This window comes from Pocillopora verrucosa, chromosome 3 (genome assembly GCF_036669915.1).
Source record: "Pocillopora verrucosa isolate sample1 chromosome 3, ASM3666991v2, whole genome shotgun sequence".
Taxonomy (NCBI): domain Eukaryota; kingdom Metazoa; phylum Cnidaria; class Anthozoa; order Scleractinia; family Pocilloporidae; genus Pocillopora; species Pocillopora verrucosa.
In genome coordinates this window covers 15,168,255-15,194,817 of record NC_089314.1, presented here as the reverse complement: position 1 = coordinate 15,194,817, position 26,563 = coordinate 15,168,255, and the positions used below count along the sequence as shown (strand labels likewise).

Sequence of the window (26,563 nt, the reverse complement as noted above, 5' to 3'; positions counted from 1 at the left end):
CTTTGAGTGTTAAGAATGCATATTGACATTTGATTCACACGCAGCTACACCAGCTACACGGTGTTTCTCTTACATTCCTCTAACACCCCAGTAATTCTTCCGACTGACTTCCACGCATTCTCTGTTAGAGCTATATAATTCTGTTAATGTGTGCGATCAATCCCTCTGCATTGGATAACGGATCCGTTATCTTAGTGATGTGATAAGTTCAGAAGAGGATGATGCAAGAGACCATAAATATTCGCAATTTCCCACGTTTCTAACTAACCTTCCTGGACAAATAATTCAAACCAAACCTAGTTTTTTAAGTGATAGATGGTGGCAAAGTAAGGAAAATGTTGATCAAAAAATGTTGATGTCTCCGGCATCGTCTGCATGTCATTCCCTTAGAACGGAAACATCGAGATAACAAAGCATTTTTGGAGATATCCTCTCTCTGTTATTTCCAAATTTCTGAGTTACTGTTACTCACACTCAGCGTAAGTTCCATATCCCTCGATGAATGTTTCCGAGATCAGGTGGATGGCCAAAATAAAAATTGCTTGTGCGCCTGAAAGTCTTAAATCGATCATCATTTGTATCGTGGTATTTCCTTCGTTTCCAAAGGAAATTGCATTGGATATGACTTTTCTTTCCTCAGTATTTAATTTTTGTGGAAAAAAAAGCCTTTAGCTGATAACTGGTATCACGGCAATCTCTTATCCAATCAGTTTACTCATCACTCATTGGCAATATTATCCTCCTCAGAGGCAATTCATTGAAGACGACTTTCCTCTTTACCCTGAGCTCAGTTCATCACTTCAATTATCAACTGTAAGGTTTAGTCCAAGTAGGAGTCATGACACCCATAATAGTTGAAATTGAACTTCTATGGCTTGATAATGGAATTACTGCCGCCTAACGATTCCAGATGAATCTCAGAAATCCAGTTTAATTGCTAAAATACCGTCAGTTTGTAGTATAGGACATATCTGTATGAGATGCCTTCATTTAAAGTTATGATTTCCTGTTCCATGGCACAGTATGTTCATTAATCTCAAAGAAATAAATTTTCACCGAATTTTACGAAAGTCTGAATGCTGTGATCTTTTGCATTTTAATTTAAAATGTAATCATCAGCTAATGATCTTATCTTTGGATTCGTATTTGTTTCATACGGTCTAGTCCTCGTAGCTTTGCCAAAAAAAATTTACTTGGTCATGTCTTGTAAATACTTGACGGCATTAAAATTCAAATTAAAGAGTTTAAGTCATGCCAAGAGATTACATTCACGGCCTCGGTCATGCAATATATAAGTTGACCTGTGAGACCTTATGTGACAAAACTGGACTTGCATTAATTAATTTTTGCTGTCTCTGTATGTGGAATATCAGATTACGGCACCTCATTGATTGCACTAGTCCTCAACCATAGATGTCAATAAAAGAAACATTAGAGTTTTCGGCTCAGCTACCATACCTTCATACTAGGGATGTATATTAAATTTATCACCTGAGATCAGTCTCCAGTGGGATTAGACAAGGATTTTTTTTTTAACAGAGAACGATAACAAAGTGAACAGTAATAAACCCTTCATCAAAAACGGTGGCTGAAAAGTTAACAACTAAACTTTAAGAGTAAATTGTTTTTTTTATGTGACAGTATGGGTCGTGGTGATCTATGGTAGCGCTACCTGAATCGTACATTTTCTTACGTCGAAGACACCTTTCGTTCATAATTGGCCAGTTTTGGAACGGCGGTCGCAATAGTGGAGAAAAGTCTATTAAAAATATGTTTGTTGGTTGTTATTGGTTGTTATTGTTAGTGAACCTTTACAAACCCCTTTTTCCTGGTCTAGAAATTGTAAAGTTCTCGTGACTTCTTGTAACACATGTCGTCGGTAGGTTAAATAGAATATTTTGATTCAAAAAGCAGAGTATGTTTTAACCTCGGTAATGTCAACATTGCTTCTGAAAAATTGTGTCAAACCGCAACATTTACAATCGCAGTTCGATGAGACAAATCATTTCAACGGTGAAATATAGGCATCACAATATCTCAACACTTATTGGCGATGGTTCTTAGGAATTACCAGAAAAAGCTATCTTGACAGTGCTTTTAATTTTCGCAATTTTTCAAAAGGAATGAAATCCTAATCTGTATATGAATTACACTACAAAAAACTCTTCAAATGAAGACGTATGATAGAAAGAGAGTACTACGCCAACCAGCGGGAGAGCAGCTTGGCAAAACAGAGAGGATCGACATGCATCAGTCACAGCAATTGAAAACCAAACAATCAAGCTTGACAAGGAGATGTGTAGTCAGTGACATTCATCACCTGAAGAGGACTGTCGTTATATAATGGTAAACTCGCCATTTGCGTTAAATGTGACAACTTTGCGATAGAAAGAACTTAATACTCTATTATTATCGTCTTACTCCAAGATAAATCACCCAAACCTCACGGGTATAACCGCAGCTTTAAAGGTAAAGATCACAGACAGCAAGTATCGTTCCGGAAGTCAATGTCGCATCCGTGGGCAATGTACATAGTCTTATAAAGCTTCTAAGATTGATTAAAGTTAACTTTGATTTTATTTTAATTTGTGTAAGCGTATGGGTCCTCTCGCAAATTTCCCTCAGCTTGAAGAATCTGTGTCCTAAAAAGCTTCAGCTCTCTTTTATGGACACTACTTTCTCGATGCAAAGTGAAAATGATATTAATTCTGCACGAAAGCATTCCTCTCAAAATGATTTAATTTAAGATTTTCCTCGGGATCAATTTATAGCAATATAATTATTTGCCTCGATTTAGCTAAAAATAAAAATAAAATAATCAGCGTTAAATCAGGACATTAATCCCGTTGCTTGTAAATCTGCGCGTGAAAGTTTTATCCGAAGAATCAAGTATAATTTAATTAGACTTCTGACGACAGAAGTTCTTAGAGTGTTTCCTTTCTGCCGATGCATGCTTTATATGATTTTAAGATTAAAGAAAACAAAAAAATTTCAAATTTTCGTTGGACAGCGCCGCTCACGAATACTAAATGACAACCAAGATTTGTTCCTATCGACCAAAGATGGTGACAAGATGCAATCTGCAATAAAAGAATACGAAACAGTATAAAGATACAGTAGGAGATTAATATTGACTTATAGCGATGGATTGTAAGTTAGTTTTATTGGTGATCGGTTAATGAGATTCTGCCAATGGAAGAACCTGGGCAGACGCATGGGTTATTCTAAGACCTTCTTGGTAATTTATGCATTTGTAAGAACGCATTATTATCACCTCACAATCCGAAAAAAGTATTTATTGGACCCAAAGTTGTTATATGTTTCGCACCAAGTTTTTCAGTTTAATCTTGTTTAACAAGTAATCCAGTAATAACAAATCTCATAAATAATCAGTGCTTTCCGTTTTGAAAATTATTTCCGGCTCATCTAAAACCACAGAAGAACCTTAAAAGAGCATTTGTTCCCATTTTGACGTGAAAAAGAACCCATTAAAGCTGACATATCGCATTTAACAATTTAAAAGTCTCAGTAATACTGAGAAAGCAAACTCCACTGCGACCTCAGGTAAAATGTTAACTTCCAGGAGTGTAGTGCAGCTCAGGAACAGTTTCGTGCTCTTACAAAGTTCATCAGTATTCAAGTGTAAGAGGAAGACAATGCACTATTCACTTTTCACCTCCATAATTTGATTGATGACATCCGACCACATCAAAACAGTTTTATAAGCTTAATTATTTGTTTGACGAGTACACCCATCTTTATACCCCAACTGTGACGTTCTGCATGATATTCATGGCGCTATCATGTAGCTGCATGCATCTGTATCGTATGAATCGAGGCTGAAACTAAAGCTATTAATAAATGGCATGGGAATAAAAGCGTCTTACAACCGGAATATGTATAATCTAAGGTTCTTTTGTTAACCCGATGAATAGAAATCAGACAAAGCCTCTGAAACTAAAATGAGAAAATATGTCCTCCACGAATTTAGCTACCTTCAATATGCGTCAGCCTCGCTAGTTCTATTCCACTCCAGACGCATCAATAGAACTTCATTTGTTAGATTAATCCCCCTCTCAACCTGAAACATTAACTTCCCATTCCCACCACTTTTACTTACTCGCTAGCGATCTATGGTCAACTTTTAGCATTGACCCTCAGAGGAAACCTTAACAAGTAAATTTGCAAGAAAAATGCTTACCATTTTTTTCTTTATTCTTGAGTTTCTAAGCTAAGAAATGAAAGTTATTGCATATTTCTGAACAGAATCTAAGGTTTGTTTTACCTGGCCTATCAGACCGTTGGTGCGTCATGCCCCTCACCGAGACCGAAATTAAGGCGTGAAGATGACATTTAGTCCCAGTTCTCTGGCGGTAACAACAAACATGGCGGACATAAGGCCTTCCGGCAAATACTGTCCAACTGTTAGAAATAGCGAAGACTTCTTGGTGTGGATTTATCGAGCGAAAGAGATAATCAATGGAAAAATATGGCTGCAAGTACCTCAAGGTAACTTTTTCACTGTTATGCTGGGCATTCCACATGCTAAACAAAATACAGTCAGAACAAAAGCGTGGAGGAGTTACTCGGTCCTTAAGCCAGTTCGAGAGTCACTCCTTGTCTGCCAGCTCCAATTCATACTCGGGGATGAGTTATTCGAGCTCCAAACCAGATTGAGAAATATTCCTATAGCATTTAAGTGGATTGGAATTATCAAGTGTGCTCGGTTTTAAAATCTTATCATTGTTGTTAGAACACACAGACTGATGGATCACTGGAGCAGGTACTTAGGGATATATTACAATGGTAGTTCCTTAGGCGAAAATACCTTTTATTCGCAATACCGACAATAAGTTATTTTACATTTACAATTGTTACTGGAAATATATTGAGCACGCAAGTTAAACTCATGACATGACAGAAAAATAATTCTTTGGGCTTTCAAGTTTTCTATTTTCTTAAAATTATAATAATATAACTATTAAACTTGAATCGCAATAACAATACAAAATCTAAAATTCTTAAAGTTGACTAGAAGTGCTGTGTCTTGTTCTATTTGTTTGTTTACTTTTCTGTCAAGGTTTGTTTGCTTTGGAACTGCAGTATATTATTAATTAATCTAAGAACTTGAAGGTTTTGTATAGGCATTAACATGATTTTAAGTGCAATTCGGTGTTAATGCGCATGATTGAACACGAGACAAAAAAATTGCACAAACCCATAGGGAAACTGTAATTTGTAGTTTTTGAAAAATTTTCCAGTGCTTTATACGCCAAATTGCAAGAGAAATCATGTCATGACTTGTTTAATAATGTACATGAAAAGATGTCACAGAAAGTCAAGACAGATGAAATTTTGAAAGTGTATGCTATTTGTAATTTGCACTTGTCTTACAAGAGAAAGCACTTGTTTTCAACCAATCAGAAGTGCATATTTTTTTCATGTACATTATTATACATATAATTTGTCAAAACTTTAATAAATTAGATAACTCTTGGATTGCTTTCTTTTTCAACCAGGGCCCTGACCAAGAAATTTGGTGGTGATGTCTTGGAACAATTTTGAAGAGTTTAAGGTTGCCCATTGTTATAGGATTTAAAACTTAAGTCAATAATAAGATCTTTTTCTTTATAAAATTGCTCAAAAGAACGAAAGTGAGTTGTTTACAGGAATGTAAAATTGTATGTAAAATTGTATGTAAAATTGTATGTAAAATTGTATGTAAAGGAGATACATCATAGAAGTAGCAGTCAAATTTGAGGTCATTTTTTATCAAAATTATCTGAGGATAATCTGGGAAGTCCTTAATTTATGTATTTTTTCCAATGAATTTAAACAGAGATTTTCCAGAAATAGTGGAAACATTAGGAAAAAGAGGCCTGCGTCAAGTGTTGGTGAGTGTGAAGCAAAGTGGTTTTGTGTACTATGTACACACCCTGCATTAAGATGTAATAATTATTATTATAATTGTTATATAATTTGATTTGATGGCCTTGTTTGGTTTTATCCTGGGGTCAAATTATATTTTGTTTTACTTGTGACTGATTATAATCATAAATTATGTAACTGTACCCAATATCACAGAAATTAAACAAGATTTACTTAAAATTAAAGACAGGTTATAGTGTGATCTCTGTGTTTTGGTAGTTTTTGTTTTGCTTGATTAAGCAAATATGACTTGAATTTGTTGGGGGAAAATTTTGCTGTCCAATAGGTATCAAGGTAGGTTATTAGGTAGTTCATGTTAACACTTTTTTTTCTTGCTGTCCAACACTTACCTAATGTACTATACTCTTGACCCCTAGAAGGAAACACTCTAAGTGGTTTACTTTTTCACATGTGAACATTGTGAAATGAAATGAGAGTAGGCATGACTTAAGATTTTCCATCCAAAAAGATCTACATTTTGCCCTCTCAGCTGTCCTGAAACTGAGTTATTTACTCAAACTGAAAGAAAAACACTTTTTTTTCTTGCTGTCCAACACTTACCTAATGTACTATACTCTTGACCCCTAGAAGGAAACACTCTAAGTGGTTTACTTTTTCACATGTGAACATTGTGAAATGAAATGAGAGTAGGCATGACTTAAGATTTTCCATCCAAAAAGATCTACATTTTGCCCTCTCAGCTGTCCTGAAACTGAGTTATTTACTCAAACTGAAAGCTGTCCAGCTCTTAAACCATCAAAAGTGTCATATGATACAGTTGTAGGTGCACTGTACCTACTCTGCAAATTGTTTTATATAAATTTTGAAGTTTTAATTCACATTCTTGTAAAATCAGTAAGAACTTTAATAAGACATTTTGTGGATCTTCATATATTATTCTAACTTCTACTGAATTAATTAATTTACTTGACATTAAATTCTCAGACTGGCAAAAATCATTGACATGGAAGAGACGACAAACAAGCAGTGACTCAATTTCTTATGTGGTAAGTGTATTTGGCAGGTTTCATTGTTGCATTTATGTTTGCAATGTGATAGCCAGGAATATGAACAAAATTTCTCTAATTTTTTTCATACTTACTTGTGTGAGACTCTCCCAGTTCATGAAGTCTCTCTAAAATCATATATAATGGAATTTTTTTGTAGTCTAACCCTGAAAATGTCACTGTGATTGAGGGCTTTTCCACTGATGAAGAAGATGATGATGTGCATTTAGATTCTGACTCAGATTCCACTTTGTGCTTATCAAGGTAATAATTTTCATGATCCTCAGCTTTTTCCAGAGGTACAATAAGTAAATTTTCCATTGTCAACTTTTTGCTTCTTCAGATCTACAGGTCTTTTCTTTCACATAGCAATGTAACACAAACTTTAAGGAAACTTATAGCATTGAATAACAAAGACACATCAGACGTGCATGTATATATGATATATATGCATGAATAGCATATTATTATATACACATCTATCGACCTGTGTCTGTGCATGTAAATGCATATGTGCGGTTAACCTATATCTGGGTGGTACTTTATGCATGTACATGTGATACAGTCATTAGGTAATGCTTTTCAGCATCACACCAAAGAATAAAATTATGCTATAAGTCCTGTGTATTGTCCCAGTATACACATTAGCCTTAATATAAGTATGTCATAAAGGTGCCTGTGACAATCAGGATTCTTCTTGATCCAAGGATTATTGTCTAACACCTGCATTTGTTTTCTCCCAGGAAGCTAGGTAAACCTTCTATCAAGAGAAAGTATTCTGATGTAAGAATATGTACTGTACTCTAATTTATATCTAATTTTTAATTAGTTGCCCTTGTTATGTATCACAAGTGTTATCTCACTAAATAGAACCAACACTTAACACAATTTGCAAAGTTTAATTTGAGTTTCTATGTTACCATGGATCTAATGCCAAACATTGATGAATACCATCTGTTGAATATTCGTTGGTCAGGGAACTCCTTTCATTTCTCTAATTAAATTTTCCTTTAGTCAATGATCAAGATAGTATATTTAAAGCGCAATTGAGTGATATGAAATGTCCTTACAATGGTAAAGCTATGTGATGCAATACACTTCACTATCTGTACAAAAAATAGTGCACCACTCACATGTGATAGCTATTGGTTTTTTTTCTTTTCACAGTGGAAAGCTCTCACAGAGAAAAGAGTTTCAACATCAGGTGGTCAGGACTTGAGTTATGCTGACCCCACACCAAACAGAAGGGATGGAGGAGATTATAAACACAGTGACTTCATACCTGATGGAGCTCATGAGCTGCTACAGTGTTCAAACACACCCACTGAGGATGAAATATTCTGGTGTGCAAGTGATGAAGAAGGTAATGTGAAATAAAGAAATCAATATTAAGATTATAGAGTTTAAAAACCACTTCAAACTTTAAGGGGTCCAACTTGGAAATACACAACTCTGATTTTTACTGCAAAAAAAATCTGAGTTGATCATTTTTTGTAATGGACAATTAGGAATTTTAAAAACTCCAATTTTTGTATTATAATTCTGAGTGGTCTATTAGAAAAGCAAACTACTGGATAATTGCAGAACAAAGTTGAATTGTGCATTCAGGAATTAGACAACTTGGATTTTTTGGATTAAAATTCTGAGTTGTGCATGAAAGGATATATACTACTCAGATTTTTCTTTTTATGAGTTGTGTGCTTATATAATTACAAAGAGACACTTTATAATTATATTTTAGTACAAATTTTAACAAATGTGTGAGGTTTAAAATTCAATCAAAAAAATAAATGGTTGATGCTCTATATAGGTCACAGTACTCAAATTATCCACAATAATACTGTTACAGTATATCCAACAGTGGCTTTGAACTCATCTGAATAATCATTTTCACCTGCTGTTTTGAATCCATAGAATTACCTTGTAAAGGTTTTAGCAATGGACCAGAAATTGAAAATTGTGACCCCAAAGCAAAATTTCCTAGAAATGAGACAAAACTGGAAAATGTAATGAAATCAAGGATATATAACAGCATCCAATCTACAGGGAACATGCCTGTAAGTACTGCAGTTCAGTTTTACATAGCAGTTATGTGATACATTTGAAGTCAATTGTGGTAGAGGGAGTTGATAGGTGTTTAGTATCTCTTGATGTACCTGATTATGATCTTAAACAGAAGTTAAATTCTAGAGGATTTCGGGATTCTTTGAGGAGAAAAAGTATGTATTTCCCACAAATTAGTCCGGCTTGTTTACACCTATAGAGCTGTGCAATTCCTGAGACTTGCCAAAATTTTTCCCATTCAAAACATACATGTGATTATTTCACAATTCTGCAATGCTCAAGATGAATTAGTGTTCTTGAGTACAGCTACAATTTAGTACAATACATGTATGACTTTTAGTAGAGAGGTAGACCTCATTCACAATAATTTGGCATCAGTGATCATTGTATTATTGATATCATTATTAATATGCTGGTGTTGTTTTTCATTTTGTAGGCCAAGGATGAAGCCATAAGTGATTATGAAACAGATCAAGGGAGTTCACAGGTCTATCTTGTTTTACTTTAACGATGAGTTAGTCTTAAAATGCTCCTCAGACCTCCTCCTATTAAAAGGAGAATCTTTTTGTAATGTTCATCAGTTAGCTTCATTGTCTCTTTGGTGTTAGATAAAAAGGACCAATGATCCCTTACCTATGAACTGAAGAATAAACAAATATTACTTCAGGAAGTCTAAGTACCATTTTTTTATCCCTTTTCTCTGAATGAGTGAAATTTTTTTTGTGTTGCATGTAGTTAAAAAACTTGTGCCATGTTTGTGCACTAGAAACATTCGTATTATTTTCAGTCAAATGTTAACTGGAGATTTAACATTTACTGTTTACAATAAATTAAACAACTTGCCACCCTTGATCTGGAAATTAAACATTTAAGGATAAAATAATGTACATTTTGTTTCACAGGAGTCTTTATCAGCTGACATAACTACCCCCACCCTCACCCCTGTTAGCCCTGTTGTTGCTGGGACTCCTAAGACTGCCAGTGAGTGGCTTAAAAAAGTTCAACAAAACTCCCCTCATAGGAGTGAAGTGGAGAAGTCTCCAGAAGGGAGGAGTGTTTATCTGAATGTATGTGATTCTGCCAAAAAGAAAAGAAAATTTTCCAGGTAAATACTTGAAAATCTAAATGGGGAATAAAGAGATGAATTATGGATAAATATCAGTAGATATTTCTCATAATTATGCAAAAGAAACTCTCTAGAAAACTACATCTACAAAGTCAAAACTTAGAGATTCACAGATTTTCTAAATCAATGAAAAAGTCTCTAAGACAAAATCTGCCAATGCAAGACATTTATTCAATATACCTCAATGCACTTGTGTTTTTTTTGTCTGGATGTTTGTTACAGCGGAAGTTGGTTCCTTGTGATGTAAATATAGGCATGTGTAGCATGCAAGAGTTATTTTTTTTAGCCGGGTAGGTTGAGATGGGACACTTTGTGTTCCTAATGTTTTCATAACTTTCAGAAGAACAAAAATATCACATTACTTCACTTCAAGAGAAAGCAAAAAAACAATTTATCTAAACTCACATAGGTACCATTATTTTGTGGTCTGTTGTCTCTATTGTCTAAATACATTGTACTTCTGAGCAGAAATAAAATGTATCGGTCCCATGCTAACTGTAGTCTCCTTCACAGCTGTTGTTAGGTCTTGTCTATTCCCCATTGGAGAGAGCCATTGTGTGACGAGACCAAGTAACGGTTGCAAAAGAGACTACCCTTACAGCTGTTCCTCTAACAGAAAGAAAATCAAAATTATTAGGTTGCAGTTAGTTGCCTCAAAAATATAATTCCATGTAATTTTACTGCAAAAAGCAAACTGAAACTGTGGTATCTCCAATAGGCCCTTACCAAAGACATGTTGTGATCTTGTATAAGAAAAGATACACTGAGCAAGAGAAAAGGATAATATTTCAAAGAGGGCTCCTTGATTGGTTGTTGCCTATTGGGACTTTGCCCTCTGTGTGTGAAATACCTGATGAAATGCAGGTTGTTTTCAAGGCATTAACATGCAAATGGATTAATTCCAAGGTAGCTAAAAGTGAGTTTTATTCATAGAAAAAGTCAAAACATGGAAGAGTGCATGGAAAATTCACTCTCACTATTTTTTTAGTGGTGTTGGATGATGCAGTTAAAATACAAAATGATAAAATGCAGGTTGTAACTAACTCAAAAATCAATTCTTGTGTGAAGCAATCTGTCTTTGCATTTCTATACTTAGTTATATTTTATGATCAATGTGTGCTTCAGGTCTGGTTTGGCACAGCATTTGCAGCATATCATTTCTCGAGAAAGTTCAGAGAAGGCATTCTGGAATCACAGATTCACAGAATTAGAACAGAGCCAGAGAAGTAAGCATGACAATGTTTACATTCAAACTCTCTTGAAGTTCTCCTTTAAGTTGAGTCTGTGCATTTAGTTACACATCGGGGATAGACCAAATTCCAGTGCTGAATTAATGTGGGACAGAATAACAGATTATTGATACTTGATATATTTGATGATTTAAAGTCTTGAAGAATTGTTTTTCATAATTTAGCATGCTGCTCAACATAAATTCTACCAGAGGATTTGGACAATTATTCTTCTGTGTTAAGGATAAATGTGCCCCTAGCCTGAAAGTGCCATGATACCATTCCAATATTAGATTGATAATAATAAGCACTTTGGAAGGGTACATAGATGGGTGTTACAAACTTCTCCAAGATGATGTTGATATTTTCTCATATTTGTTGTAGCTAATTCCTCTCAAATGGATAGATGTTTAGTTGTCCAGATCATGTCTGACCAGCTTCAGGGCTCAATTCATCTGACACAGTGTTTGTTGTGCAGTCATGAAATAAGTCTCCCACAGAAGTTTCTGTTTGTCCTATTCCCATGTGATACTTGGAAACAGTTTGCCTTGATTGTTGGAGCTACTGTAAACATTTATCCTCCATGGTATGTTGAGCAATTTAGATTATGTTGTAACTTCAGTTGTAATTAGAGGTTACTAGCTCTGTAGTGTACACCTTTTTAACTAAGATATCAAATGAGTGTCATTGATGGTATTTATCTGAAGGGGCATATATTAGTTGGGAATTGTGTGGAGAATTTCATCCTTTAAATAGTTGCCTCCTTACCTAAGAGAAGCAGGTATCTGCATAAACAAACAGTAACAACCTTCATTTTGATAATGGTCTGGTGAGATCATATATTTTGTGAATTTGCAGGCAGAGATTGGATATAACAGAGTGTCCATGGCCTGTTCTACTTGGTACATACTTCTGCAAGCAACACTCTGTACCCACACAACAGTTGCATGCTAAGAGTTTCAAGTCACTCAAAGGTTATACCTTTTTCTGTCATTCTTTAATGTAGTAAGTAATAATACAATATGTCCCGGATTTCATGTGCCATTTAGAATTTTAAAAAGATTATTTTATAGGAGAAAAACTTGTGAATGTGTCAGATAAATAATGGAAATTAGTTCTCCTTGACTTGCACTACAGATATCTTAGACATTCAAACAGATGATTGTTTCCATCAAACTTAATTAGCATCTAAGCATCATCAAAGTGACATATTTGTTTTGGTCTTTGTTATTCAGGTGGCTTATGTATTCCACTTATCTGTGAATCAACTTCATTGCATCTTCATCAATCACCGAAAAAAGTAATCAGATACTTTTTCTTAACCTTGTTTTCCTTTTCATGATTTTTTCAAACTCGTAGGTGTAGTCCAAAGTTTTGTTTCTATTTTACCTCATAGAATTTAACTCCTTTAAAGTTACTGTTTGACGATATTCATGGTGAAGATACCAAACAGAATACAACAGCAGTGTCAAAATTATATACTGCCCAGCTTGCACAACCAATCAGGTCAGAAAGCAAAAGAGGAAGCAAAGTGGACACATCAATACTTAATGCAGTAGAATCCAGTGGAGGCTGCAGTGGAGTGCTTGCCACTTTTCAGTGTTTGGTTCAGAGAGTGTATTACATGAAAGCCCAGCTCACAAAGGAAAACAAAGAAACATGGAGGTAGAAATTGAAGGAATGAAATGCTAGCCTGTATTACATGGAAATATAATTAACTCAAGCAGAAGTTATGATATAAACTGCAAGAAAACGGGGAATGAAATATAAGTGTTGGCAGACAATATCAGACAAGATTCAATGGGAAAGGAATAGAATGCAACATGAGAGTCATTCTGGCTAGTTGACCAAACTTTTGTTAGAGGGAAAAAGGAGGGTAACAGAATATTCGAATTGTCAATTACGTGTAAAATGCCCAGGAAACACGTGGGTGATCAGGAGAGAAAACGATGCACATTATGCGAACCAGTTTATTTTTCTTCTTGTTTATTGATCGATCCAGCTTCTCCTTGTTGAATCAACAACTACGATCACAGGCCCAATCAATGAAAGAGATTGCTGATAAAGAATTATGGTGAGTAAACTGATTTCCTCAGAATTGTGCATGAAAACTCCTTACATGCAACTAAATCTTATGAATGCATACATACTTTTGGTGTATTCTGTACGGTTCTTGAATTATTTTCTGTTTTACTAGCTGGAATCTCCTAGTCCAAGACGTTCACGGAATGTTTGCTGAAGTACAAGTTCCTCCACGCTTTCAAGACTCCACTGACTGGTCAGTTAGTAATGTGATAGATATTCTCAGACTGATTTAGATAACCTTTGTAATGTCACTTGCTACAGCAACCTGACCTGATAAACAATGTCTCGTTTAATTTTTATCCTCTGTAGGTCACTTCTTTCCTCTAGGTTTACGTTATATATTTTTCTTACTGCTATGTCGTTGAGCCTACTTAGAAATGAATTTTCTCTCCCTGGGTCTTCTGATTAATTAAACCGACGAGAAACGAGAGTCCCACATATTCAGATAGAAAGTTAACTTTTTGGGCTTTAAAAACACTAGCAGACAACGAGAACTCAGGCTTATGAGTGGCCACAAACACTTGTTGCAAAATGAAACCTTACACTGTATGCACATGGTATGCGAATAATTAGCGGTGACATTATTACGGAATTATATTCTGAGGTTCGGTTATAAAGCACACATTTTCCTGCTTTTGTCAAAGAACTAGATGTAAAAAGTAATGCGTCATAGTTGAGAGAGTTTAAAACTGGAAACAGAAACTTACTTCTTTTATTGTTCATCGACGATATGGATAAGCCATCACATGAGATTGATCTTCCTTCTCCTCAGGAAGTCTTGCATCACTAACGGAGAAAACCAAGTATTTATCTTTTCAAATATGAAAGTACGAAAGAGAACCAACAGAACAAGGTGAATTTACAATACACCATCAACATATTGAATTTCAGTTAAATTCGTAGGTCAGATGATATTTTCCTTTGCCTTAAACTCGGTGTCATCTATCACAGTAACCAAAAACGAAGGAAAATCATTTAAGATGTAAAGCAAGAATTTACTTGTACCACATCATTCACAGTGACACTTGTATGTCTAAATACGTCGACTATAAGCAGTCAACGTCATTCTCTGAATATTAACATTATTTCTAGCGTTGTCTGTGTGTGTGTTCTGTTATATGACCTGTGTTTTCTGTTATGTAACCTGTGAAGGAAGTACCATCGTGAAATTTTGATGCACCGTACACTATTTAGCGCACATTATATGAATGTTGGCACCACTTTTTCTTTTCCTCTTTCTCCCGCACGCTGAGCGGTTTTCTAAGCACCCGTTATGCAGGCTCTGAGTTTCGCTTTTTGGTTTATTCCTATGCTTCCTAATGTCACATGTGGTCGATAAACACTTCAATTAAAAAAAAACTACCAATTTCATAGATCACCTGGACTTTTCAGTGTTATACAGTCACTATGGTATTCAAATGATGACAACACAGCTAAGCAAGTGGATAAAAGCAGACAGACTGTGACCCGGGAGGTAATACAATTAATAAACCCTTCTTTTATCAGTTTTGCTGAAACTCCATCACGAATAACAACTGATTCATCACAACTGATGATTGCTTATATAGTCTTACAGCGAATACCAGTATTAATGGCCAAACCAATCGATGTGCTTTCAAGTTTTGCTCTTCGAAAAGCATACCACTGACAAACAATTGTTTGCGTGATCCTGTTAATGACCTCCCACCCACTAACTCTAGGTAAATAGCATAAGAAAGAAGATGAATTTTGAGCTCGGTGAGGAAATAGGAGAAGGATGTTTTTCGTCTTGTCACAAGCGTGGGACGAAGAAAAATTCTGAGTCCCCACGAGGAATCCAACCTCAGAAATTCGTATTCCACACTGTGATGCTTTACCACTTAGCCACTCCATGGTGAACAAGGCCACCACTTGGTTCATATGCGATACGCGTTCTGGATACTACTAGGATCAGAAATGTTGGTAGCGTCATGTTTGATGAAATACATCCCTCTCTATTTCTTAACTGAGCCCAAAATTTACCATCTTTCTTATTCTATTGACAAACATCGTTCTCAACTCTAGATAATTGTAACATCCTTCATTGTTGTCGGCAACTCTTTTTCAGTACACTAAACAATCGCTTAGCAATCGGCTGTGGCTGCTATGCATACCTCTCGAAATTATTTCTTTTTCTCGTTTCTAATGTTAGAGTAAGAGTCAAGAAACCCTCTCCAACTGTGCGCCAGACTTCTGTTACGTATTAACAGTCCAAGAATCAAGTCGAGCAATGCTCTGCCAGGAGACGGATGATTGTGGTGACAGTAGGAGGACACTGGGTGGGTTATGTATGACATATGGCTAAACTGAATACTACTACATTGGATATTATAGTGAACTTGTTCACGAGGTTCAGAAGGTTAGTCCGAAGTCCGAGCATTTCGTCTGGTTTCCCTGATATATATATATGCACACACATATAAATGAATGTGGGTAGAGTCTACCTTGGCATAAAGTGCGCAATGCTGTGGTAGCAGAGCTAAGTGTACATAAGTTAAAGAATTAAAGAGGACGCATCGATTCTCTGTTACTCTGAGTTTCGCGCCTAAGCGCTCGTCAGACAGAAAAGTTCTGTTAATAGTAGATAAGCTCTTCCCGAAAGACAGCAAACTTAGAAAAATCTTTAATCGTAACACAATCAAGATCAGTTACAACTGCATGAATAACACTAAACAGATCATCGACAACTTCAACAAACGCATTTTAAATTCATCCAAACACATCGATGACACCGCAAATAACACCAACACAAAAGACACCAAAACTTGCAACTGCCGACAGAAGAACACATGCCCTCCTAATGGAAACCGCCTCCAATCATCACTAATCTACCAAGCCACCATCACACGGAAGTACAACAGCACCACTGAAACATACATCGCACATACAGAAAACGACTTCAAGACTACATACAGAAACCACACCACATCATTCCCACACACAAAACACAGAAACTATACCGAACTCAGCAAACATCTCTGGACTTTAAGAAAATAGCATTGACCACTTTATTTCGTGGCGTATTCTTTCATCAAGATCACCCTACAGCAGCGCGAGCAAAAGATACAACCTCTGCTTCAAAGAAAAATTACTTATCATCCCCCGACCTGAATTATCATCAGTCAATAAACGTAATGAACTCGTGTCCTCATGCCGCCACAGAAACAAAGTGTTACTGCGTAACAAATGAACAAAGCGTTGAAATTTACCGCCACGCCTATTATGCAAATTTGTAAAGTACATAAACGATGGTTACGAATATTCTTAACAATAAAATCCCCTGATGAGTGAGTAATCACGAAACAGGCTTGTAGGGATGAAAGTATAGTCTCTTTGAATTTTTCCTATCTCAATATATATGTATGAGTCTTGCCCAAGAACACAGCACGGTGACCCGGCCAGGTTCCCGACCATTCTCTGACTGTCAAAGTTTAGAAAACCAGTGAGAATTTCTTTGTAAAGATAAATATGCTCCAACATGAGAAGAATATACCCCAAAATAAACAAGGTGCCCAAGGATGGAGACGATTATAGCGGATAAAGAAAAAGAGTTGAAAAAACAGAAACTTTTTTGTACGGTAGTTTTTTATACAGATGGCTTCTTTGCATCGGGTTCCACTAGGTCACCGTGTTACTGAGCAAGTTGTTCTTTTCAGGTTCGCTCTACAAACCTCAGGCTGTCAAGGCATTAAAGGATTTCCTTCAGGTTCCGGACACAGTCAATGAACCACAACGAGTCAGCACATTATGCAAGCTGTTGCATTGCCGTTCAACTGGATCATCCACTACGGATAGCAACGATCATTCTTTTTCTTTCGAGTTGTTTGTTACTGACGCCTCCTTACAATACGTAACAAAGTCTGTGGGAAGCTTTGACGGATTCCTTCCATATCTGAAAATTACAGGAAAAAGTTCCCAGGTGTTGCCTTCAGAGCTGAGAGCTGTGCCCACGAGTTGTGGAATGAACCTTTCTGCCAAGCATTTGCTTTTGAAAGCTCAAGGTGCGTGTGCGGTACGGTATACAACTGATCTGACAACATTGATAAAACAGAAAACATATTCACCCAAGATTTTGGAACGGGTTCTTTTGCTGTCCTTCGATCCTATACTAAGATTGGTTTTTGTATATTTGCTAGGTCATCATCAGAACTCGGTGATGTGATGATTTAAGTTTAATAAATTATAGTTAATCTTTTCGCGAACATTGTGATGTAAGCTGTGAGAAAATGCGGTTATTGATCACTGGCTATGAACAGATTGATGCTAAGACATATACTCGTGAATAGTTGTCAACAAATAAATTTTGAGTCACACTTATATTAGTGTTGTTGTGTTACAGAATCCCACCAGCTATTTGCTGATTCGTATTCTGTGATCAGAAAAGTTGTTCCTCATTCCACTGCGGGGGTCAAAAGCTCGGTAAGCCTTGGGAGGTGAATTGTGAGTGGTTGTGAGCATTTGAACAAAGAGCATTATGTCAGTGGCTTTGTCAATGATGTTCTTCTGTGTAATTAAAACATAATTTTTTCCACCTCATCCTGTTAATTTCGCTCCGTTTGAGTTGATATATCAACGCAGGTTTTTGTTTACTTTTTGTAGTTCTATGTAGAGTGTATACCGGAGGAGGTTCTGGACAGTCTTTATACCTTGAAACCAGTTTGTCTCCCTGACCTACCAGTTTGTCTCCCTGACCTAACAGTTCATTCCTTGCTCGGTTTCATTTTTCGCGTGGAAGGTTTGTCTTTCCTTTTGATTTGTGATCACAAAATTATAAACAGTTATCCTGGGTGCAGACTTATACATTTTCTGGCTGCCTAACTGACCTAACTTACTGACCGATTAACGGACTTGCTGGTTGGCTGGGGTGACTGACAAACTGACTGACTGACTGAATGACCAGCTCACTGACTGAATTGTTGGCTGGGTAACTCACTAGCTGAATGAATGAATGATTAGCTCACTGACTGACTAGTTGGCTAACCGACTAACTGACCAACTGACTGACTGGTAGGCTGACTTACTAGTTGGTAGGCTGACTGACCGACTAACTGATTAGTAGGTTGGCTGACCAGTGGCGTAACCGAGGCTGCCAATATTTTGGAGGTTTCAACCCAACAGACATCTTTTTTACAGGTGTTGTCATCGGGGTGGACGAAGAAACAGCTTGTTGTTGGTTGGTCTGTGATACTTGTGGAAATCCGGATATCACAGTTAAACGTGAATCTAAGTGAGTATTTTCATTGTTGTCTTCACTGGGCTGAACTATCAGCATCAAGAATATGACATTAACCTTGTTTATCTTGCAGTTCGCAGTTTTCCTGTTCATCTTGTAACTGTACCGTGGAATCACCTCAAACCAGAACATACCTTGCAGTGTTTGTTAAAGTCAAGCGTGCTAAAGATGCTCAAGTCAAAATAAAGGTGAGATCGATACTCTCTCTGTGTTAATAGATTCCTTTATCTTCACGTTTCCCCACGGAAGAGTAAATGTTAAGTCGACTTACGGGACAAGGGGCCATCCCTCCGTAACTGATCGTACTTTCTGTAGAAGGAAGCTAACATATTGTCTATAGCTAACCTGCGGTACCTGCGACTCTTCTATTTGCTTGTTTAATTTTAACGTTTTTCAAGCAAGCGGAGACAAACGTGAGTCCAGTCCATTGCAGGTTAACTCCCCCTCCCTCCCCTCCCCTCCCCTCCCCTCCCCTCTCGCACGGTTTCCTGGTAACCATCTTCAAAATGAGTGAATATTTATCTTGAAAATATTCATCCCTCTTGCGATCCTCCTTTTATTCAGCTCAGTATTTAGTACAAATTTCATTTTACTAAAAGTTATAAACTGAGAGTAGAGTTAGTACACGTAATAACATTTGATCATGTTTGGTTTCAGCTCCATCAGAGTACAATTGATAAACTGTTACCAGTGTCCTATCAAAACAGTGATCAGGTAGGAGGGTTGATCTTATGCTGTAGTTATTCAGTCCGCCCACGTTAGCCTATTGGCAGCGCATCCTGTCGGTAAAATCTTGTCTTCCGCCACAAACGAATATACCAAGGTGACCTTATAGCTCCTTTTTGAGATGAAATACGTGTTTCACTTGGCGGTCAGTACTGCATTGTTTTGACCTCAAAATGGAGTCATAACAAAAGATCATCAAAAAATGTAAATTTCTCTGTTCGAATGTACACTCGAATCGTAATTGTTGGAAAACGCAGCACTTGTTTCGTTAAAGCATAACCTCTGAATCGTAATTTCAGATGAATTCATCTTATGTGAGTCACCTTTTCGTTGTCTCCTCAGGGATATGATGTTGATACTATATTAGGCAAACAGCTTGGACCAATGAATTGTTACGTCACAGATCTTTCCAAACAACAACATGGCAGCCTTGCAAAGGACAGCTTTACTTTGGAAGAGATACAGATCCAGTAACTCAAACTGAGGTGCGTGTTTTTTGATATGATACCCATGTTTAAATAAGACAGGAATCATCTTTTTATGTTTTTCAGAATGACTAGAGAAAGGTAAATGTTTCTTTAACTTGACAGCAAGTTATGTAATTGGCGCATTATCGTCAATGATGGAACTTTACTTGACTCTCAAAAGTTTTCACACATCAACTAACCTTTCCTGTGAAAAGTATTTGAACAATAAAAATGGCTAGCAATTCAGGTCACGTTAATCGAGAAGCTGATTGCGCGCGACTCCCATTATTGAAAGCTGTTTGTGACGTCCGAATTACTGACGACATACTGCATTGAAAAAACCGGAGCAAAATAAACAGGAAAAATAATTTTTTTAAAATGATGGTGAAACCAGTGAAATGTTAGGTAAATATAAATCGAGGTAACTTCTTCTCATCAGTACAAGTACAATATGTAATTGATTAAAGTTTTCTTTTTCCTTCTTTTTTTCCATGGTTTAGGGAGCATAAAGGACATCATGAATATTACAGTCAATACCTTACGTCAAAAACTTCACATCCTCAATGAACAAGGACAAAGACTGCTTCAACGCGGTAACACCATGAGGAAGATCAAGCAGAGCAACATATGTTTGCAGAAACACGTCATTCTCATTGCACCACTTGGAATCGTTGGCTGTGTGATTCTGTCTCCGTTTCTTCTCTTCTCGTTTTTTGTTATGGCTCCTTCAGTGTTACTTTTCTGTTCTGCAATGGCACTCCTGGTGATGTCGTTCTCATTATTTTTCGGATTTCTTCTCAATTGTTGTTTAGTAATGTTTGTATTTGTATCGTCATGTCATATATTATACCACATCTGCTTCTACACCATTTGCCGTATCCAAACTTATTATAAGTACATACAGTCCTCACCGTCTTCTGTGTACCAATACCTTAGAGCACGAATGTGCGAGGTTTTATTGCAGCTCGTAGATATTTTATCTGACGACATACCACAGCAAAGAATTGATGGTAGAAAATGCGTGGGATCTTGTGACTCGAGCGAGCTGGAAGATATTGAGCCAGATTACAGAGACAGAGAAACCAAACTGTACGAGGCTTTGGTGAACAGTCCTCAGAAAACTGGCAAGGACACCTTTGAACCGTTCCCTTATTAAAACTGGTATACACATGAAAAACAATTGTTATACAATCTATTTTGACCAATGAATTCTTAAGAATAATTATTTAACGTCGAGCCCTAGGACTAAGAACCTTTCAAATGTATAAAGAAAATAAGTCGAGTTAGTGGTTTTGTTCCAGTTCAAGGATTTATTTTGTGTTGGTGTTAAAGTGTCATTGTTTGATATGCAAGTTGAGACAAAAATTGTTGAAAAGACAACTGTTCGAAGCTAGATCTGCTGTGATTTGTCAATTAATGAACCTCACTAATGATACAGTTGGTAGGTCGGTGGATGGCACCCGTGAAGGAAGAATGGGTTAAAACATGAGACTGACTAGACAGTTATAATACTAATACCTAATGGTCTCCATCAGGTTACGCCACGTCTGAGAGGTCCGGGTTCCACCTTTGGTATGGTCAGTGTTCTTGGGCACGGCTCTCACAGCCTCTCCCTTGCTTCTTCGGGTAGGCGAACTGTCAAGAAAACGATGAATTTCTAGAGGGGATTACCTTCAATTAACTAGCATCACGGTTATAAGAGACGTTAAAAATACTCCTTAATTCTTCGCGCTACAGAAACGTATATCACTAACCGCCTCCACTTCGGTCAATAGTTGTTAATTATAACCAGGACCCCGTATTTCAAAACGAAATGGAAACAACGAGAGGATGAGGCTTCTAAGTAGAAATTCAAGTTGTTCAGAGCCGGGAGAAAGGAGGTCTTTATGCTCACCCTGCTGTTATGTTACCTGCCCGTGACGATACTAAGTAGTGTATGTATAACTGTACCCTTTATAGCTGGGCACCACTTTCATGTTTGGTGTATGAATTAGGCGTATTCTTGTATGAAACTTGGATAACTCTTCATCGGTAACAATTTTTCTTTGTAAGAAGTGCGTGCGTTTAATTATTCTTCTAAGGCTGCTTGCACTTTAGCGCTCAAAAACTTCTTCAAACGAGGATTAAACTATTCAAATCATTGTATTTGGCATGCGCCGGTTTCTTCAGCAACAAGAAACTCCTTTAAAACACCAACATTAAATACTCTACCTGGATTTCAGTTGCGTTGTAACGTTCTCCACGTCAATTCATATCAATATCTATTCAGAGCACCGTACTCTTTTTTCATATCCACTGCGTGAATGGTACATAACAGTCTAAGATATTTAGCAAGTGTTAACAAGTGAGGCCTCCTCGTCATTTTTCAAACGCTCTTTTATTCGCAAACGAACTGAGAACTAAAAATACGTAATGCATGCATGTAACTGGTACGTTGGTATTTCGTAACTGAAGCCAACTATCAGACCATTCTGTAATGTGAATTTATAACGTCAAGTTGCGATTTGGGTTGTAATGACCAAGTATCCTCTTATCTCACTCAGTATTCGCGAGATGTAAATTAAAAGGGATTCATTTATTAGATCTAACAGAATTGCGTGTCCTTCTTTACACAAGAGGGTCTATTCAGTAAAGAGAAGATGAAACGTTGCTCCCCAATTAAGCATAAACTGACATTAACGAAATTCATCGGCGTTCAGAGCGACTTGCAAACGACTGTGTTTTTTGTTCTTAGTACTAGAACCCATTCACTGTTGAGACGGGATAATTTATATTTCTTTGTTGATTTATTTAATTGTAAATTTTACGTTCTGTTTGTGAAATAATTCATTCAGATGAGGATAAGAGGTCTGATGTGATCTCGATTGCTTTGTGTTTAAAGAACAATAGACCAATCGTGAGGTTGTGGTTGTTTATTTGTTATGCATAAAGCAGTATGTTTTCGGAGGTTACCTGAATAGCCGCAACACTCCTAAAAGTGTTTGTAAATTATAGTCTCTAACGTTGACTCGCTCTTCATTCAGCACAATTCGCCGACAAGATGAGTTATTCAGTATAATCAATGTTTGCATTAGAGGTTCATACTAATTACACTTCTCCTAGTTTCCTACAATTAACTCTTGTGAAGTCACTACGAAAGAAAGCAATAGATTTTGCAAAAGTATGACAGCTTTTTAATATCTGATTTAATAGCAATAACTCACGCTCCCGTGCGGGAATGAAATGTTTTGTATCATGTTTGAAACTCGTGAGGACGGAGAGATATTTGTGTTTAAATTTCAGTTTGCTACACATTACATTTGCCTAAGGGAAATGACTTCAGTCACACAAAAGTCTAGTCTGTGCTGCATGTATGTTTATTGAACTGGGTAAAAGATAACGGATTGCACCTGGAGACAAGGACTATCCTGGTCGCACGAATCTGTCACTTACTCATACTTGTAAAGGTAGAAGTTCACCATTGGTTTTAGCAGTTAGCGTTTGACCAAATTACCTATTGGTAGAGGTTTGAAACCGGGTTAGCACAAAGTTTACGACTTGTGATAGCGGCGAAAGCTCTTGAATCTAGATTAACTGTTGAATTTCAGTGTAACTGGTCAAAATTTTTTATCCATACACGTTTGTGTAGCTCTTTAGCATCTATTGAACCTGAGTCCTAACAAAGTCTAGTGTCAGCAATAACACAACAAAGTAAAATTGAAAAATTTCGGAATAAGTTTATGGAATATGTCATCACCCTGAGAGCGCCTGCAGAGGGTGAAGAAAAAGTATCGGGGAAGTGAAAATGATTCGTTTTATTCACGGGTTCAATATCGCAGACTAACTGGAAAGATGAAAACTTCCATTGACCTGGTTTTCGAAACCCCGAGCGTTCAAGGATTAATAAAAGTGCTATATTATTTGCGTCTATTTTCAGGTGCGTCAAAAGCGTGCTGTTGTCTTATCTATACGCCTCTCTATACAAACCTATATTGATGGTGAAACAAACCTGATTATTTTCAGACTAGACTTTATCATTTTTACATTCACTCATGTCACAAGTACTCAGGTAGCTTTTGAAATACGAGATCCTTCCTTCCTTCATAGATCCCAAATAAACTGAGTATGCATTACATGTATGCATTACACGACAGTGTCGTACTTCCCTTTTCTTTTCTTCTTTATGTTAACTTTTATCGCGTGGATCTGTCTATCTTGACGGGTTTACCGCCGGCCCTCACCCCACCCATATCCCACCGTTCAGTCTGCGTCGAAAATCCAGTGGCTACGTCATGTATGCCGTAACCATCATGGCTGCCGAGGTAAAGACCGAATCTTTTTGTGGACGTATTTTATGTGTCGGTCTTGCCGCTCTTGATATTGTGAACACGTGTGAACGGTATCCAAATGAGGATGAAGACGTCAGGGCAATATCACAAATATGGCAAACTGGTGGTAACGCATGTAACACCTCAACTGTGCTGGGAGAACTGGGAATTGATTGCGAACTGTTTGGGACCATGTCGTGTGGACCACAGGCTGATTTTCTTTGTAAACAGATCAGAGAGCGAAAAATACGCTATGAAAACTGCGTTTTCCACAAAAATTGTGGAACGCCAACATCTTCTGTCGTGTTGAGCCTGAACAGTGGTAGTAGAACCATTGTGCACTCCAGAAACAATCTCCCGGAACTTGAAGTTGCAGATTGTGTGAAACTTAACTTGACAAACTACAGGTGGATTCACTTCGAAGGAAGGAAAAACGAGGAAGCTATTGTGCAAATGATTGATAAGATCGAGGAATTTAATGCGACTCAGTCGTGCAACGAAAAGATTTCTGTATCTTTGGAATTGGAGAAACCTAGAGAATCTCATCTTCTTTTACTTAACAAAGCCGATGTAGTATTCATAAGCAAAGAGTTTGCTCGATTTCGCGGTTTCTCTTCGTCTGCTGAAGCAGTCAAATCCATTTACAACAAAGTCAAATCTGGTGCCGTGTTGATTTGCGCATGGGGAGAGGGAGGTGCGGATGGAATTGGTCCTGATGGTGAGATAAAACACAGTAATGCCTACCCCCCAAAAGTAATAATTGATACTCTGGGAGCAGGGGACACATTCAATGCTGGAGTCATTTGTGGTTTGCATGGAGGATTGACTCTTCAAGACACATTAGATTTTGCTTGTTTCCTGGCAGGTGTTAAATGTGGTATCCAAGGATACGATGGCTTGGCTAAAGCTGTGGCGAGCCATCATTGTTGGGAGACTTACATGAAGGGACTAGTGAGCAATAACCTAAGGTAACAATGGTGGAACACATTTGAGAGAGAAGGAAGTTGTGATAGGTACAATAATGTGTAAGGTACTATTTAGCCTGGGAAGCAGTCTCCTTTTTCTCAAGTGCCTAGTGGGAGTAGTGCAAGGTGTGAGCTTAGAAAGAGTTATGTAAAGGCAGAGGGAAAAAGGGAGCAAATTTCATAAGAAGCAGGTGGATGAGAAATGAAGGAAAGAAAAAGCTTGTTGGTGAGTGTAGCTATTTTACCAAAAGCCTTAGAAAGTCTCCATCAGGGCAACAAAGGTCATGACCTGTCATGTAACAAACAGTCATCATAACCTTCTGTTTAGCAAAATAAAAGAACACAATTTTTTTTCCACTTGAGAAGAATGTTTAACGCTGTCACATCAAAGAAATGTGCAAATTACTTTTGCATTCCCTGTGACAAAAAGTATTTCCAATTTGAAGGTCTCTGAAGAATCTTTTTTTTCCTTATTTTTTAATCATATAATTATGGACAATCTTGCACTCTGATTATGACAGCTATGGGGAAAAAAATAAACCTCTTTTGAAGGCAGCTCCAATTTTACTTGATTTGATCTGATCACTAAATTAGCAGTAAGCTCTGGCCAATCTGTTCACATCAATAGCTTTTATTGATGTATAACTGAATGCAGCTCATCTTCCCTCCCCCTTGCTCATAATTTTCTTTGCTCTTTTGCCCCATGCCTTTAGCTCATGCCCATCTTGCTACTTGCTAGGTTTCATTGATTTATTAGTGAAACCTTAGTTATGTGGGCAACTATGGGATTGCTCCTGTGTCCACTTGATACAGATCCTGGTACTAAAAAGGAAATTGTGCAATAATTCTTAACAGTTCATTTTTGGAGAACAAATCAACAGACTGAATTTGTTTGTAAACAGAATTGTAAATAGACACCTATGTTTGGTGGTTACATTTTATCACCAACTTCACCAGGAACCTCTCAAACCTTGCTAACAAGGGTGCTGGTTCACTTGTGACTTAAAAAATCCTCACTCAAACAAACTTTTTAACTATGTAACATATCAAATATTCCATTAGTGTACAGTGAAACAGCACAATAGGAGAAATCACATTTATGACAGAATTGCAAGGGTATTTATGAGGTTGCTTTAGACATCTGATTTGTGCAAACCACAAATCTTTCAAGGCCATGGCAAATTGAGACATACCATAAATTACATCAACTTCTGGAATAAAAATCAGGCAAATGTGAACAGAATTAATAGCGTCCTTGATTAAACGGTGATTTATTGTTTCCCTAGCTGTCCTAAGTAACTTGCATTTTAGGGGATTAACCATTAATTACATAAACCTTCCTTTCATTTCCTTTAAAACTTACACAGTAGAGATAAGCTTGATTTTGTCAAATGTTTTTATTCTCATT

The 26,563-nt window shown here is 37.0% G+C and overlaps 2 protein-coding genes across 3 annotated transcripts; both read left to right on the top strand.

Annotated features, from left to right (window-relative positions):
• The first annotated feature begins 4,377 nt into the window (after positions 1-4,377).
• LOC131771802 (DNA repair-scaffolding protein) lies at positions 4,378-22,759 on the top strand. 2 transcript variants are annotated; one of them, XR_010716980.1, is made up of 29 exons: positions 4,378-4,509; positions 5,520-5,575; positions 5,840-5,894; positions 6,874-6,935; positions 7,096-7,199; positions 7,679-7,718; positions 8,103-8,298; positions 8,850-8,992; positions 9,436-9,486; positions 9,902-10,104; positions 11,251-11,351; positions 11,739-11,940; positions 12,213-12,328; positions 12,590-12,654; positions 12,751-13,019; positions 13,357-13,428; positions 13,552-13,632; positions 14,212-14,292; positions 14,814-14,913; positions 15,610-15,736; positions 17,114-17,458; positions 17,797-17,876; positions 18,057-18,192; positions 18,591-18,684; positions 18,764-18,878; positions 19,348-19,404; positions 19,759-19,901; positions 20,384-21,044; positions 21,419-22,759. XR_010716980.1 is itself a non-coding variant. In XM_059087670.2 (28 exons), exons 2-27 carry the CDS (start codon positions 5,546-5,548, stop codon positions 19,888-19,890), a joined length of 3,057 nt encoding a protein of 1,018 aa, XP_058943653.2. In that variant the 5' UTR covers positions 4,378-4,509; positions 5,520-5,545; the 3' UTR covers positions 19,891-19,901; positions 20,384-21,276. The 2 variants fall into 2 exon arrangements, 1 of the variants encoding a protein (XP_058943653.2); XM_059087670.2 differs by lacking the exon at positions 21,419-22,759 and having other exon boundaries at positions 20,384-21,276.
• Positions 22,760-24,156: 1,397 nt separating this feature from the next.
• Positions 24,157-26,420, top strand: LOC131771787 (ketohexokinase). The gene has a single exon (XM_059087653.2). It carries the CDS (start codon positions 24,173-24,175, stop codon positions 25,160-25,162), a length of 990 nt encoding a protein of 329 aa, XP_058943636.2. The 5' UTR covers positions 24,157-24,172; the 3' UTR covers positions 25,163-26,420.
• The last annotated feature ends 143 nt before the right edge of the window (positions 26,421-26,563 follow it).

What these genes read in the sequence shown, in the direction of transcription:
- LOC131771802 (XM_059087670.2), top strand. Translation starts at nt 5,546, where the DNA reads ATGTCTTGGAACAATTTTGAAGAGTTTAAG. An exon ending in CTGCGGGGGTCAAAAGCTCG is followed by an intron (nt 17,877 to 18,056) that starts GTAAGCCTTGGG and finishes TACTTTTTGTAG; the next exon opens with TTCTATGTAGAGTGTATACC. An exon ending in ATGCTCAAGTCAAAATAAAG is followed by an intron (nt 18,879 to 19,347) that starts GTGAGATCGATA and finishes GTTTGGTTTCAG; the next exon opens with CTCCATCAGAGTACAATTGA.
- LOC131771787 (XM_059087653.2), top strand. Translation starts at nt 24,173, where the DNA reads ATGGCTGCCGAGGTAAAGACCGAATCTTTTTGTGGACGTATTTTATGT.